The sequence below is a fragment of the Orcinus orca genome, chromosome 8, assembly GCF_937001465.1.
Source record: "Orcinus orca chromosome 8, mOrcOrc1.1, whole genome shotgun sequence".
NCBI classification, from domain to species: Eukaryota; Metazoa; Chordata; class Mammalia; order Artiodactyla; family Delphinidae; genus Orcinus; species Orcinus orca.
Genome location: NC_064566.1, coordinates 36,234,765 through 36,250,365, shown reverse-complemented (window position 1 = coordinate 36,250,365; position 15,601 = coordinate 36,234,765). Strand labels below are relative to the sequence as shown.

Genomic DNA, 15,601 nt, shown 5'->3' with positions numbered 1-15,601 from the left:
TCACAGAGACACAGTTCACACCCAGCGTGTCTGGTTGAACATCTTGTGAACCCCACAAGGTTTGTGTGTATCACTGGACAGTACTAGCTCTCTGGACCTAAAAGACACATCTTTCAGGCTGGACTTTCATGTGAGAATACATCTGAGAGGCTGCATTGCCCAGGCCGCCTCCAGATCCAGCCTCCTGTTCTTGATTCTGCATGTTTGCTTAGAGATCAAAGAAACCAACTCCTTTGGAGCTGAACTGTCATAAACGGAGTGCCTGCTTTGTGCCTGGTATCATGGATACAAAGGTGATCTTTTCCCTTGAGATGTTTCCTGGGCAAGGGCAGTTTTCTAGTTACTCTATTTATGGAAAGAAAGGAAAGCAAGATGTTGGACCAGCGAGGGATAGGCCTGTAGAAAATTACTCCCCGTCTCCCTTTGGCTCAGGTAGATCCAGGGTCTCAGCAGCATCCTAGAACTTGAAGGTGGAGCCTTTGCTCCACCAGTGCCCTGGCCCGCTGTGTGGCAGCCTTTCCCAGGGGAGCGCCTCGAGCTGTAGAAAGGACTGCGCCTCCCTCCCCAGGGACTCTCACTAGCTCCTGTGCCCCGCCCTCCTCTGACGGCCGGCGTCCCTGGGCTTTGGGTGTTCAACCCGTGTAAACCTTTGTCTCTTCGCAGACTCTTTGGTGGGAAGCCTACCAAGCAAGTGCCCATCGCCACAGCCGAAAACATGAAAAACTCGGTGGTCATCTCCAACCCTCATGCCACCCTGAGCCAGCAAGGTAACTTAGAGTCCCCCTCGGGCAGCGGCGTCCTGAGCAGCGGCAGCAGCAGCCCTCTCTACAGTAAGAACGCAGACAGCACCCAGTCCCCCCTGGCCTCCAGCCCCAGCTCCGCCCACTCGGGCCCCTCCAACAGCCTCACGTGGGGCACCAACGCCAGCAGCTCCTCGGCCGTTAGCAAGGACGGCCTGGGCTTCCAGTCGGTCAGCAGCCTCCACACCAGTTGCGAGTCCATTGACATCTCCCTGGGCAGCGGAGGGGCGCTGAGTCACAACTCCTCCACCGGCCTCATTGCCGCCTCTAAGGATGACGCCCTGACCCCCTTTGTCAGAACCAACAGTGTGAAGACCACACTGTCGGAAAGGTTGGTGCTGTGTATTTGGCTGCCTTTATCTCCCCGAAAGACGCCCTTCCGGGAGTCCAAAGATTATGTCAGGAAGCCCAAGTGTTAGCTCACCTTTGCTGGGAGATTTCTCTCTTCCTGATCACTGCCGTCTCTCCAGAGGGAAGCCAGCTGGGGATGGATTAAGCCTGGCTCTGCTTCCTGTTGTCTTTTTCACTGTGGTTTTTCTCAGTGCATGGAGCTGCTGGAAGTCTCTTGGGGGCAGATTTCATGCTGCCTTTTGAAAGGGCATTCCGCTTTCGAAGTCCTTCCTTTTTATTGTTTGCTCATCACTGCCTCTTTCCCTGCCCCTTGTAATTGTGTTGTCTGAGCAGGGGGCGGCTGCAGCCGTGGAACGTGTGGTGGGATGTTCCTTAGGCAGCTCAGTCCACACGCTGGTCCTCGGGGCAGACACCCTCCTACTGAAGGGCCGCAGGCCAGAGCGATAGGAAATCAAGAAACCAGAATTCTCCTCAAAGCTCTGAATCTCACCGCAGTAGCGATACATGTCCATTTTCTCCACATGGGGAAGAAGGCCAGTATCAGCTCTGGAAATGAGAAAAACGTCCTAGTCGTTGTGTATAATAACCCCACCCCGTCCTTCCAATCTAATGCACCTTCTCTTGTTTTCCACCTGCCTGGCCTTCTAGCCCTCTCTCTTCCCCTGCCGCTAGCCCTAAGTTCTGCAGAAGTACTCTGCCCAGGAAACAGGACAGGTAATGACGTTGTAGGCCGGGGACGCCACCGAGCCTCTAGCTTCCTCTGCCCCCCTGTGTCAAGCCAGATGTCTTGTATGAGGCTGTTGACCTGCGGCTTCCGCTTGTGTTCGTGGCCCCGGTGTGCTCTGTGACCCCCCCAGACATGCCTGTGAGGGTCTGTTCCGCTGCCCACAAAACTCAGAAACAGGTGGAGAGGGGCTGGCCCCTCCTCTCCCAGCTTGGGAAGGAACCTCAAGCCTGCCACCTGGCGAGGGGCGGCAGAAGCCCTCACTGGCATCTCAGCCTCCCCGTGGCATGCTCCTGCTTCCCAGCTTCCTGCCCTTTCTCCTCTCTCCCCTCCCCCTCCGAGCCCAGAAGTGACCTGCCGCCCACCACGCGGCTCTGCGGCCCTCACCTTTGTCTCCCACACCCCTGCTCCCCACGCAGCTGGCTCTTTGCCCTCTCAAAGGCCTCTGCTGCGGATCGGCTCTGTGTCTCGCAGGCTGTGGTGTTCTGTGTGCCCGTTTTCTGTAAGAAGAATATGTGGAGTGTTGTTGGCCCCCAGATGCCCTGAGGGTGGGCCTCAGACATGGATCTTGACCTTGAGTTTGTGGGGAAGCCATGGCTTGGCCAAACGTAATGAGCAGATGTTGTTTCGTGCCAGGGGGAAAAAAATTAATGAAAACCCTCTTCACCCCATTAACAGCGACAACTTTGCTTTTGTCAGACTCATAGACCAAGCCTTGAAACCTAGCTCTTTGGAACTCCGAATGCTGTGACTTTATCAGCCAGCAGGTCGTAACGTGCCCCGACTCTGCCCAGGGCTCAGCTCCTAGCTCCGCCCAATGACAGCCTCGGAAACTGAGAGGGACCTGGAATTCACTTGTTACAGATGAATTCCAAATATGCAGACTGCTGGCCTCTTGAAACTCTCCAGCAAGTCCCTTCTCTCACTTGAAGTCATCGCCAGTGGCATTTGGTGGCGGGCCAGAGGGCTTAGGGGTGCGGGGAGCCCGGCGTGTCTCTCTGCCGCGGAAGGCAGGGGCTCTGCTTCCAGATGGGGGGCAGATCCTGAGTTGGGCTTTGAACCCGTGGAAAAGGTGGAGCAGTTGGGGCCGAGTGGATCAGGCCTCCTGGGGACGGGGGTGGAGGATGCCTGGGTGTGAGCGCAGGCCTGGGTTTCCTTTGTTCCCGTGGCTGTGGATGTGTTGCATGCAGAGGACCCCTCCCTGGTGAAGTGAGTCTCTTCCCCCAGATCTCTTGGCTCTCCCCCCCCCACATGGCCTGCTTTCCCTGTGCTGCTCTGAGGTTCTTATGTTTGTTTTGACTTTCCTACAGTGACCCGCACCTTGATAGGAACACTTTGCCTAAAAAAGGACTCAGGTATCTGTGTTTTCTCCTTGCATCCGTGCCATCTGGTGTGGCTCTGGGGCTTGGCTGTGCGGCTCTCTCGTGGCTGGTGGGGCTCGGGCTGGGCTGGGGGTCCCCGCTTTGGCAGCAGGACCCTGTGGACGATGGCTCCCCTCGCAACCCTCTCGTTCTCATCTCTCTGTGTGTCGGCTTCTTTGCTTGAGCAGAGGCTGTGCTCTTTCAGGCTTACTGTGGTCAGACCATCTCATGACAGCCATCCCTGAGCAAGCCCGGAGAGCGGTGACCGCTTCTTCTGGGGCCAGTGGGTTTAATCGCTGATCACTTTGCCATGACCATTCCATTCACGGGCTGTCTTCCAAGAGAAAGGATATGACTTGTAGCATGTTGGTTTGTCAGCCGGGACACAGAGCAAAGGAGAGAAAGATCCCCCCCACCCCACCGCCCCGCCAATTTGAAGATTTTTAACTTTCTGGCCCATGGAAAGTTGCTGAGGACAGGTGCTTTGCACTTGGCTGAATATTCTAATCGAAAATCGGGTCAATTTTCAATGCCCAGCAAGACATGGGTGTGTTCATTTTTTTGATGTAAAGAAAGTAAGGACTTTCTTTCCAAGAGCGAATGTCCTCGCATTCACTGTAAGTGATGGCTCGTCTTTGGCGCCGGTCCTGGTGAAACAAGATGCTATAAGTCACCACTGCTCACGCCATCCACCTCACTTTGCCACCCAGAAGAACTTCAGCCCTAACGCCTGGCCCGTGATCTTAATGTCCCATGGTTACAGCTGTCGTTTCTCCCGCTCTCTAAACACCTCGTTCTTTGTAGCATCGGCTTCACCCCGCACCAAGCAGTAAGTGCTTTCGCAAAACATGGAACTTGGAATGAAATGTTTCGTTGCTGTCGTGTATGTCTGTAGTTAATAACCAGCAGTACTTAAGGCTGAGAGCATTTTGACCAGTAATGGGAGGTAGGTATCAATGCTTCCTTTCAACAGGAGTTCCGAGTAAAGCCAAATCTAAAAATCTAAGAATAAAAGTATTGAAAAAGCCCCACCCGACCTCCAGACGGAGGAAGTTCAGCACGGTGGCCTTCAAGGGGGCAGTTGGCAAGGCCTTTAGTACTTAACAGTTTCCGTCATGCTTGTCGGCACTCAGGCTGATGCTTAAATCATATCCACTCTTCACGTGAGTTTGACCTTGACGCCCCAGCATCGCTCCCAGAGGAAGCTCACATCTTCGAATATCGCCATTTCGTAATGCTGATGTGTATATTTCTGGAGCAGATCTATTCTGTGAAAATTATGTAGCTCTAGCTGTTAAAATCAGTTTTTAAAAAAATTCAGAATAGAGGTAAGTGACAGGGTATCCTCAGGCAATTGATGGGACCTAGAAAGTCCAACTATAGTAAAAACATTAAGGAAGAATCGTGTTTATGTTCCCTCTCACTGTGACTCCCTTTCTAGCTCACCCGCTCCGTACACACACACATCCAATACCAACACACTGACAACACCTTGTCCTAAGTCAAGAGGACCCCTCTATTTACGTAATCCGTAGTAACCCCACGGTAATCTGTTTATAAGTCCAAAGTACTCTGGCCACTGGGGCACTTTAGACATTCGAGATGCTGCCTGTGGGCATAATGAGAAGAGCCCACTGGCAGCATCCGTAATGGGTTTGGGAATCAGACAAATATGGATTGAAATCTCGGCACGTGATTCAAGGCAGGCCGTCACCTTCCCTGAATGTAAAACAGGAATAATAGCATCTGTGTTGCTGGGAGAGTCCGAGGCTTCAGTAAGATAACGTCTGTGAAGGCACCTGGCACGTTGGGGACGTTCAATAAATCATTACCAAATACATTTCAGAATTAATGACGAGGTGGACCCCGTGACTTCTGAAGACCCTCCCCTGTGTGAGACCCAATGATTTGGGTTCCTTTTGTGAAGACTGGTTTCTACCAGATTCTAGTAACTACTGTCAGCGTCGGTCTCCTCATACCTTCCTCTGCGTGTCTGGTTTCTGATACTCCGTGATTCATGGCCACTTACTTGCCCTCCAGAATGCAGATGCCATGAGCTATCTAATTAAAACTTCCTCAGAGCTCTGACAGCAGCTTGTTTTGCTGCTTCAGTCCTGTCAAGGTGGAGGCTTTGAAATGACACCGTCATGAATCAACATGTTACAGATACGCCCAGGGACGGCTCGTTTGAGCGTTTACCCATCTTGTTCCCTTTATGTAGTTCCCTCAAAACTGAAAGGAATTGCAGTTTTCCCCCAAAGACAGCCAAGTGGCAAAAAAGGTTTTGAGAAACTTTGTGAGTTTCGGGATGTGTAGCGATCTGATTTTTCAAACGTCACCTTTGGATGTATATTTTCTTTTTATATGTTTATCGTCAGCTCCAGAGAGCTCATTTTCATAAGCGTTGTTCGTAGTTAATCCCAGCCTGATTTCTGTCTGTCCAGGTACACCCCCACCTCCCAGCTTCGCACACAAGAAGACGCAAAAGAATGGTTACGGTCCCACTCTGCAGGAGGCCTGCAGGACACGGCCGCCAACTCTCCTTTCTCCTCTGGCTCCAGTGTAACTTCTCCCTCCGGAACAAGATTCAACTTTTCTCAGCTTGGTGAGTAGCTACTTGGCATTAACTGTGTTGATCAGCGCCTTAGGGCAGAGGTTATCTTGCATTTTGAAAGAGACCTGTGGTCACATCACTCTCAGTATCTGATCAGCCCTCAGCAGTGTAGTTTGATTATAGGCAATTGATAGCAAAAGAAAAGAAAAATGTGTTTTGGTTCTCTATCAGTAATTTTCTCTACACGGTTGATATAGGTGGGGTTATAGCAAAGAGCAAACCATCCACGGAATGAGAAGAATGTATTCTAAGACCTCTGAAGATGTAGGTTTTATAGCGTATCCCATGTTTGGTCATCCTCATTGCTTTATTAAACCGGAAATAAAGATCAGGTTTTGACCGAGCAGATATTCTTGGAAATGCCTACCGGTGACATCATGCTTTGACTGGCACAGTGAGGAAAGGAAAAGAATTTGTAACACGGTCCCTGCTGACATGTCAACGGATGCTTCTTTTAGAGAGACAAACACCCACACAGACTCATAGATAGGTAAAAGAGAACAGTCCAAAGCTTTCTATGAATCCATGTAAAAACTGCATATGATCCGGTAGCAAGTATACACAGAAAAAGGAAAGAACAGTCCTGGCTGAAGTGACTGGGAACGGTTACACGAAGGTGGCAGGATGAGAGCTGCTCCTTCCAAGACGGAAAGAGAGGGAAATATTTTCTCCAGTCTCATCTCGTTCTTTAGAGAGGCAGCCTTTTCTGATTATTGTAAATAATAAACTCAGTCTTTCAGGACTTCTGATCAAGTAAGGGTTAACTCCTCATCGTTAATGAACCGAAGGCATACTTCTGAACTATCTTACGTTACTGAAATGGACAGGATTTTAATAAGAAAGCCAGTTTCGGCGAAGGTAAATGTACCCCTTTGCACTGAAGCTCTGCCGGCACCGTTATGAACTCTTCCCCGTCTGAGACAGTGAGACCTGTGTTCATATTGTTCTTTCCTGGCTGTAACTCTTTGAGGCAAGGGCTTCTTGTCATGCACAAATGCTTCCCATCTGATCAAAAGCCTGGCTGGACTATTTTGGGCTTTTGGCTTTAGGGAGAATTGTTCCAGATGAGCCCAGAAAGTAATTAGCTCATGCCTGGAAGGTGACACTAGCTTGTCTGAATGTGCCAGGTTGGAAAGCTGAGGCCCAGAGCCTCGCTTTGGAACTGACCCACCTTTCCTCCCTCATTTTTAGCTGTAAGTGTGTTACTCAGGTGCCGGTGTGACCACCTTTGAGAAAATAGACAAGGGAGAGAAGCTGATGGGGACGGGGATGGCTCATCGTAAGCGGCCTCCTCTTCGTCCCCCTTTAGGATTTGAGCCGGGACATGAATCTCCAGCCCTTTGACTGACTCCTTTCCTTCCAGCGAGTCCCACCACTGTCACCCAGATTAGCTTGTCCAACCCGACCATGCTGAGGACCCACAGCCTCTCCAACGCCGACGGGCAGTACGACCCGTACACGGACAGCCGCTTCCGGAACAGCTCCATGTCCCTGGACGAGAAGAGCCGAACCATGAGCCGCTCGGGCTCATTCCGGGATGGGTTTGAAGAAGGTAAGAAGCAAGGAGGTTGACCCTCTCTCACGTTGTGCAGAGCGGTTAACAGTCCTCCATACCGAGTTCACTTCACTGACCTAAGAGTCCACCTGTACAAGTTTCCAACTCGCCACTTACTCTGGGGCGGGGGGCTGGGGAACTCTGAATTGTAGGTTCTGACTCTTAATTAACCTCGCAGGACGGTAGGGAAGGACTTCCCTGGTGGCGCAGTGGTTGAGAGTCCGCCTGCCGATGCAGGGGACACGGGTTCGTGCCCCGGTCCGGGAAGATCCCACATGCTGTGGAGCGGCTGGGCCCGTGAGCCATGGCCGCTGAGCCTGCGCGTCCAGAGCCTGTGCTCCGCAACGGGAGAGGCCACAACAGTGAGAGGCCTGCGTACCGCAAAAAAAACCAAAACAAAACAAAACCTAAAAAGGACTGTAGGGAAGACAAAACACGGGTGAACCCTGGGGTTGACCGAGTTCCGCTCCAGGCTTCTCTCCCTTGGACGTGGGCCCTAGCTTCTTGGCATGCACTGCCACTGTGAGATTCAGCCGCTGGCACACCATCTTGGCAACGCCAGTTACTGGAGAGTTCGCTTCCCTGTGCCAACACACCCGCATGGCTTTGGGAGGCTGTCGGCAGCCACGCCTCTCCCCTTCGCTCCAGAATTTTCTGTTTCTTTTCTCAAGCACCAGTTTTTTTAAGTTTGTTGCTTTCAGTTTTGCCCTTTTCCTTCTTTGCTTGCTAACTGGGAATATTTGGTGTTGGATTTTTATGTTTTGTTCATTTGAATCAGAAAACTACAGTGGGCATCTTCATCAGCCATCTTCCTAACTCAGTTCATTTCTCTTTCCTACTTCAGTCAAAGTGTGAGTTAGGTGAGCAAGCAGTCAAAATGTTGGGAAGGCATATCACCCCCACCCCCAAAAGCTTCCCACAGATGGGGATGATAAGACATTGGTGTCAGTACCGGTGACGAATGGTTAAGAATATGGGATAATAATACCAGGGTTTGAATTCCAGCTCCACTACTTCTTAGGTATATGATCTTGGGCAAGTTAACTTCACCTCTCTGTGCCTTTGTATTTTCACTGATGAAGTAGGAGTACCAGGCTCATGGAAGTATGAGAATTAAATGAGATAATATATATAAATGTTAATCCAGTAATGTTAGTACCTGTTACAGCCTGAAAACTGAGCTTCAGCATTGATGTCCTGGAAGTCCCCAGCCAGAGGAGGGGGGACTCTTGGAGCAAATGGAGCCAAGGCTGAGGGCCATGGCCCTGGTTGTGCCTTTTCTGCCAGTGACAGAACAGAATGGGGGGTGGGGAGGGGAGTCACAGGCACTTCCCTCTGCTCCCAGGTCCCTGTGAGAATGGGGAAAGATGCCCAGTGTCCTCCTGGTAGGAAAGAACAAATAAACTTGTGACTGTCGAGGAAACCCCTAAACAAGTCAAGAGGGAGAGAGATGCAAGATGTCAGCTTCTGCCCTGCCCAGTGTTCTTTTTAACAAAAGTTGTAAAGAGTTTAGTTACAGAGCAGTTGCCCCCTGGTTAATCTTCCTTAATTCTCTCCACTCTGATTTATGTATCATTTGCGTCCATTGAGCAGACACTCGTCTGTAAATCCATCTGTGGGAACCCACTGGGACAGAGGATTAAGGAGGGGCAGAGCCTGAGTTACTGAGAGCGTTTTGCTGGATTTAAGAGCTAGAAATCAGTCGTAATCGTGGAGGGCACGTTGACCGTAAGGTGAAGGAGTAGGCAGTTTGTCTTTAACATTTTTCTGATGAGTGGGCGAACCAAGCATGGCCACAAAGCATTTCCCAGCCCTCCTGATAATGACTCATGAATGGAGAGTGCCCTGTGCCCTATTCATCTGCTGTGTCCCGTGTGTACCTGAGTGAACCGTGTTCAGTGCTGCAACTTGTCCAAACAAGTACACTTGACCTCATAAAGGTCCAGGACCATTACAGTATCATCATCAGATGGGTTTTTTTATTCCATCTGGAATCAAGCCGTCAGGCAGCACAACTGTGGCGTATCCGGGATGTCAAAGTGACGTTGATATAAAGGGCTTGCCCACAAGCAGCGTCTAGACTTTTGTAAACCCTGATGATTCATGGTGATGTGGAACTGAAGCGCAGCGGTAAAATCAACTTTGGGGAGAAGAGGTAGAGACTGATGTCAATATACTAAGAAACATGTAACATCTTCATCTTTTGGGAAATTTGACATCAGATTGATTTTATTTCTTCCAAGGCTATTACATTACAAAAACAAAATAGGGCTTGTGCAATTCGGTGTTTTTAATTCCATTGGGGGACGACTTTTTTTTTCCCCCCTCTTGAATGTATAAACTCCTGGTACTGCAGAAACAGTTGGGGAAAAATCCACATCTCATGTTGGGACCGAATAGAACCTCCTTATATTGATAAGAGGCAGTTAGATATCATATTCCAGAAAGCAGAAAGAAAGTTGAGGAAGAATTAGCACAAGTACTTGAGTGAGGTTTTTGTGGGATTTAATTAGCACTTTCCATTTTGAAGGAAATGGAAGTCATAAATATGTAGATGAGGTACAGGCACGGCCCAGGTGCAACCTTTCAAGGTTATTTCAGGTAAATTAATTTCCTTCAGATGCATTATGCAATCTTCAAGTCAACTTTAATAGTACACTTTAGGGAGATGCTTGAGGCACTTTTCAAATGAATGTTTTTGGAGAAAAAAAAATCCAGGGACTTTACCAGTCATCCCTAAGAACTGGTGCAGTCCAAATCAGTTCATATGGAACCCACAGAAACGGAGCAGCTTATTAGTGAATAAATCTTGTGTTGCAGCTCTCCTGTGTTTCTAGCCCCTGAGTTACACTTGGATTCAAGTCCTGGCACCTCCACTGTTAGCAAGGTGACTTTGGGTAAGGGACTTGACTCTGTTCAGCCTATTTCCTGTTCACTAGAATGTGGAAAATAAGTACAACTGTACCTACTTCAGAGGATTGAAGTGAAGATTAGGTGAGATAGATCCTGGAAGGCATTTAGCAGAATGACTTTGAAAGGGGTTTATAGTAAGTACTCAGTTCAGTGGTAGCTATTGTTACAGTTGTCATGTTTGGTTTTATCCTTCTCCCCATGGGCCATTTCAACCCCATCTTGTTTATGGCAAAGTTGAACAGAGGAAGTGACTTGGGGACTTTTTGCAGCCAGAACTATGTCCTGAACTCCTGATTCTCAGCCCTCTGTGTTTCTACTCAGTCCTGCCTTACACTTGTCTCTTCCTTGGCCACAGCTGGGCTTTCTTACGTGTCTGAAGCAAACCCTGCACCTTCATCAGTGTGGTCGCCATTTTCAGTTATGCTTCCTCCGCTGGTTGAGAGGGCAGCCCATTAGCCATCACAACTGCATCTCCTTCTCACCGACTCCTTCCTTCCACAGCCCCCAGTGGCAGAGCGAGGACTAGAGTGCGATACCCAGACTCGCTTTCTCTCTCTGCTACTGACCAGCTGTGTGTGCTTGACCACATGGCTTAGCCTCTCTGGACCTAAATTTACTCCTGTGTTCTTTAGGGATAGAAATTCCTGCCCTGTCTGGGAATAGTACCTACAAATTCTCTATGATGATGAGGATTACTTCAAATGGTAGTATGAGGAAGTGCTCGATTAGTATGAAGCTGAATATATACATATATCTACGTCCATATCTATATCCGTAGATATATATATGGTGCCCAAGTGTGACAACAGAGGCATTTGTTTGCTTTATTGGCTGGAATATGCCCAGTTGTCTCATTCCATCCTGTGATTTCACCCCTACCTGTGCCTTCTAGTTCTTCTCAAACATGCACTTTTTGCTTGTTTGGTCCCAGATTGTGCCTGTGTAGACTGAATGAGGGGTTTAGGAAACCATTCTAAATATACCAATAAGCTTTACCCAAAACAAAAAACCCTCAGATACCAGTAAACAAGGTCACTCGAGGGCAAAGCCACCTCCAGATTTCTGGTCTGCAGATTCTGTTCCTGAATGCTGTAGCACCTTAGGCAGGTTGTTCCACCTCTCTGGGTTTCAGCTGAGTCAGCGGCAGAGAAGGCCTAGATATTCTCCGTGGTGCCTTGTATCTTCAGATTTTTGGAGGCACAGGTACAGGGAGGAAGCTGCGGAGCATGCTTCTGCTGCTCTGGCTCTGTAAGTCTCACAAACATTCTGTGGTCCAAAAGTATCCCAGCCACGTAACCCGGGCTCTGCCTTGGCTCAGTTTTCTTGAAGGAAGGCCAGCTGCAGTGGTTCAGGCAGCCATATTTAGCTCTGGGTTGATCTGGAAAGCAAGGACTCTTTCTTTGGACCACAGCCTCGCTGTTGCCATTTACAAGTGAGAGGAATGAATTACGGAGAAAAATAATTACCTCCACCCGAAGCCTGCCGGATGCGCTCCTCTCTGCCTGCGGCCCCAAGCCTGTCTTGCGGTATTGCTGAAGGCAGTATCAGTGAATCCATGTGAATGAGGTAGAGAAACACAAGAGACAAACCTCCATTTCTCAGCAGCCCGAGTCCTCGCAGCAGCCCTGTGCAGGCCTCCGGAGCGGGCGTCTGGCGGGGCGCTGTGATTGAAGGATGGCTCCGCGCTAGTCACCTCTCTTCCCTCAACTTGGCCCCCAGCGTAATTTCCCCCCTAGTGTCTGTGTCGTGGGGCTAAAGTAACTTACCCCTTTGACCATTAGGCCGCTAGGTTGGGGCCTGAGAGGCCTCTGTTAACATGTGGGCATATTAACACTGAAAGCCGTTATTGGCCGTTAACACCTTCAACTGATTTTTTAGGGGCATGGGCCAGATGAGTCATGGATGGAGAAAGAAAGGAGGAAAAGATCTAGAACCTCGGGCATTGCTGAAGAGGGTGGATCTGAGTGACGGTGCAGGGATAGCCTCAGAGCAATTGGCGCCGTCTAAGAGAGAAGAGGACCAGAAGTGCAAGCTGAGAGCTGTGTGGGTCAGAGGAGGGAGGAAGCCCATCCCGGTGGCTGTCGGGAAATGAGATAGGGCTCCAGGAGAAGATGCTGTTTGAGCTGATCCTGGTGATTTGGATGGGTAGGAGTGGGAAACTTCCTAAACCAAAGGAACTGAATGGGCAGAGACTCTGAGGTGGCCAAGTACCACGCAGGCCATGCTGGAGAGAGCCGTGCAGGATTCAGAGTACGATAGGAGCACCTAAATGAAGGATGGGAGGTTGGAAGCTTTGTTGGGGAGACGGTGTGGAGGCACCAGAGTGGTCGGCTGAGCCGTTGCTGGGATATCTGTGGGCAGGTAGCTTCTGCCAACCGCCGATCCAAGTTGAGTTCACTCCTTGGGTGGTAGGTGAAAGCCGTATAGTACACATGGAAAGTTCTTCCCCAGCCTCCCACCCTCAGACCGCAGGTGAGAGCGCAGCGTGGGGTAGAGGCATTCCACTCCCAGTCAGGGAAGCCGTGCCCCATTAGAAGGTCTGTGATGTCTCAACAGGCATATTTCTGTCTTTCAAACAAGTTGTTGGGAGATTACTAAGAAAATGTCATTAAAGAATCTGGTTTCCAAGAAGAGAAGTCAGCCAGAATACCTAGTCCTGGAAAAGACCATGGTTTAAATTATATGAAAACAGAAAATAAAATGTCTCCATTGGCTGGGGGCAGGAGGAGGTGAGGAGGGTACAAGGATGGTACCCAAAATACCAGTCGCAAACAGAAAAGAGAACACTTTGTAGACATGATAGAAATCAAATGAAGAATCTATGTTTCTGTGGATATGTTTTCTAAACAAGGTTCTAGCACGTGGTCATCTAGAATGAATCCACCGTGGCCAACAGCCAGCATCCTGTGCTCAAAATAATCAGCTCATCTTTTTGCTTATACAAATGGCAGTTGCTAGCAGGATATAAAATATATATGCAACCCAGTCTTAACCCTAAGGGAATACATCAGAAAAAAGAAAGGAATAAAATATGCTGGAACAGAGCAGGTAAAAGTTGCCTCTGGGTAATAGAATTATGAGTCACACAGGTTATGGCAGTGAAAATGCTTCTTAACATTTCTCTGTACTTGAAACATAACTTAGTAATTATGTGTTATTTTGATAGTTGGAGCAGGGGTAGTATATGGAATGGTGTAAGGAAAAAAATGTGGTAATAGAGAAATGACTCCCATAGAAAATTATTCCTTACTTGACCCTGACCTGTCACCAAACCAGGAAAGGTTGGGTCAAGATGAGGTTAAGTTGCTGCAAGCCTGGTAATGTCCTCTAATGCTGAGTTTCTCCTTCCCTTCCCCTTTTCGGCTCCGTAGTAGCCAGCTGTGCAATTCACCTTTTCTATCTTTTCTTTTTTTTAAACAGTTCATGGATCCTCACTCTCCTTGGTTTCCAGCACGTCATCAATTTATTCTACAGTGAGTATAAATCAATGCTGTGTGGCTCTCTGTGTCAAAAATAAAATAGCATGTCTCCTAGAGAGAGTATTTCCATTATAAGGGAATCAATTAATTAGGGAACAAGGGTTGAAATTCACAAACAGTTACTGATGTACCAACCAATAAATCAGGAGCTGACTTTTGTTAAAGTGGCATTGTGCTTCGAGTGGTAACTAGTTAGAATGTGTGAGATGCCTTTTTTGACTTTGTGTCTGCCTCAGTTTCTTTGTCTGTAAAGTAGAAAGGACAGCAGCCCCTACCCTGTGGCATTGTAATGAGAATTAAAGTTATGAATATTACTGTTCACTGCAATATAAATTCCTTGAGGACAAGGACTTTTTTCTGGTTTTATTCCTAGTGCCTAGAACCGGGCCTGGCATATAGTAGGTGTTCAGAAAATACGTTTGCGTGAAATACGAAAATGCACGTAAAGCAATGAATAGAGTGTACGCAGCACAGAGGAAGCGCTCGCAAACGACAGCGGTCACCAGTGAGAGGCCTACTGAACAAAGGCCAAACAATCACATATAGTACTGGATTTATTCAGTATGCTTACTTTTTATAGCTCTGTGCATAACTATCTTAAAAACTTTAACTCGGGAATTCCTGTAGGAAGAAAAACATTTGATTAATTAGGAATTGGGAATTCTTTAGCCCTTAATTCTATGGAGGACAGATGTTTTAATAATTCAGTTTTTGGTAATGCCAGGTGTCTCGGCTCTGTAGTGGGACAGACTGTAGATAGCCCCCTGTAAGTAAAAGACCATCCCAGAATTAAGCCAGAGAGCCCAGGCCCTGACTGTCTTTCTTAGGCCTATAGTGAGCAAACAGACTTCAGTGGTTGCTGACACGGTCTGATTTGAAGGACCTAGAAACGTTCTCTTCTGCTCCTACCCACCTTGCCCCTCCAATTCCACAGTACCTCTTTCCTCTGCTAGTCATCTTGTCTGAAGTTTTATCAAAGTCCTGGCTTTCATTTTCAAGACTTTATATATGGTAACCTTGGGAAGGGGTTATTTAAGCCGTTATCCAAGAAAGCATAGGGATGGCCTTCTAACGATCAGCTATTGCATCTACTGAGTCCTTTCGTCTAGAATGAAACTCTGTGACATGGGTACCAGACCAGAGGTGGTACTTTTCTGCCTAGATTCACTTCTTCCACGGTATTTACTGGCACCAAGTCTCTGGGCTGAGCCCTGAGGGCGTGGTTTAGGTGGAGAGAGGAGCCTGCTGCGGAAAGAGGAAGCCAGAGGCACAGAGGGCACCGGGGGTGGGAGGGGCGGAGGTGTGGGGGGGGAACTCTAGTTTCACAGGGTTGGTGCAGTGCAGCCATACCAGACATTTCAGCGCCCAAACCCCATGTTTTCCCAGGGAGTTCCCAGGGTTTCCTGTCAACACACTTTTCATTCAGAAAAGTGAAAAATGGGGGCTGGCCTGCGTCAGCCAGCCTGGGAGGGAAAGAGCACGAGCTCCTGCACCTGTGAGAACTCAGATGCAGGAAGCCATCACTTGCAGTTCCTGGCTGCTTCCCCTTCACGCCAACCACCGGCAGTTCTTACAGCTACAGGCCTCTCTTTCAGTAGCTCTTGTTCTAAGTGTGTGGACCTGGAGTTCGTGTTTTCATGAAATTTGAAATTGTCCTTTCTGAGGTGATACAAATTCACAAATTACCAAAGACCTAATAATAATAATTTTTAATTCCATGTTTATCTGGATAGCAGGAGACCCGAGGCCTATTCATAGTTTTTCCCTTACTGTTTGACTTTGGATAAATTACCTCCTTATTCTG

General features: G+C 48.7%; 1 protein-coding gene across 5 annotated transcripts in view; it reads left to right on the top strand.

Annotated features, from left to right (window-relative positions):
* NAV2 (neuron navigator 2) overlaps nt 1-15,601 on the top strand; it is a 399,505-nt gene that overhangs the window by 335,405 nt on the left and 48,499 nt on the right. For 3 of the 5 annotated variants that reach the window (XR_007478781.1, XM_033409220.2, XM_049713471.1), the window contains exons 15-20: nt 664-1,131; nt 1,800-1,865; nt 3,186-3,230; nt 5,681-5,841; nt 7,214-7,402; nt 13,739-13,791. Coding sequence is in view for 4 of the 5 variants with exons in the window: in XM_033409220.2 (XP_033265111.1) it covers nt 664-1,131; nt 1,800-1,865; nt 3,186-3,230; nt 5,681-5,841; nt 7,214-7,402; nt 13,739-13,791 (982 nt within the window). In the remaining variant the exon portion in view is untranslated. The remainder of the gene's footprint in view (nt 1-663; nt 1,132-1,799; nt 1,866-3,185; nt 3,231-5,680; nt 5,842-7,213; nt 7,403-13,738; nt 13,792-15,601) is intronic. The other 2 variants (XM_033409243.2, XM_033409279.2) reach the window with 2 other exon arrangements.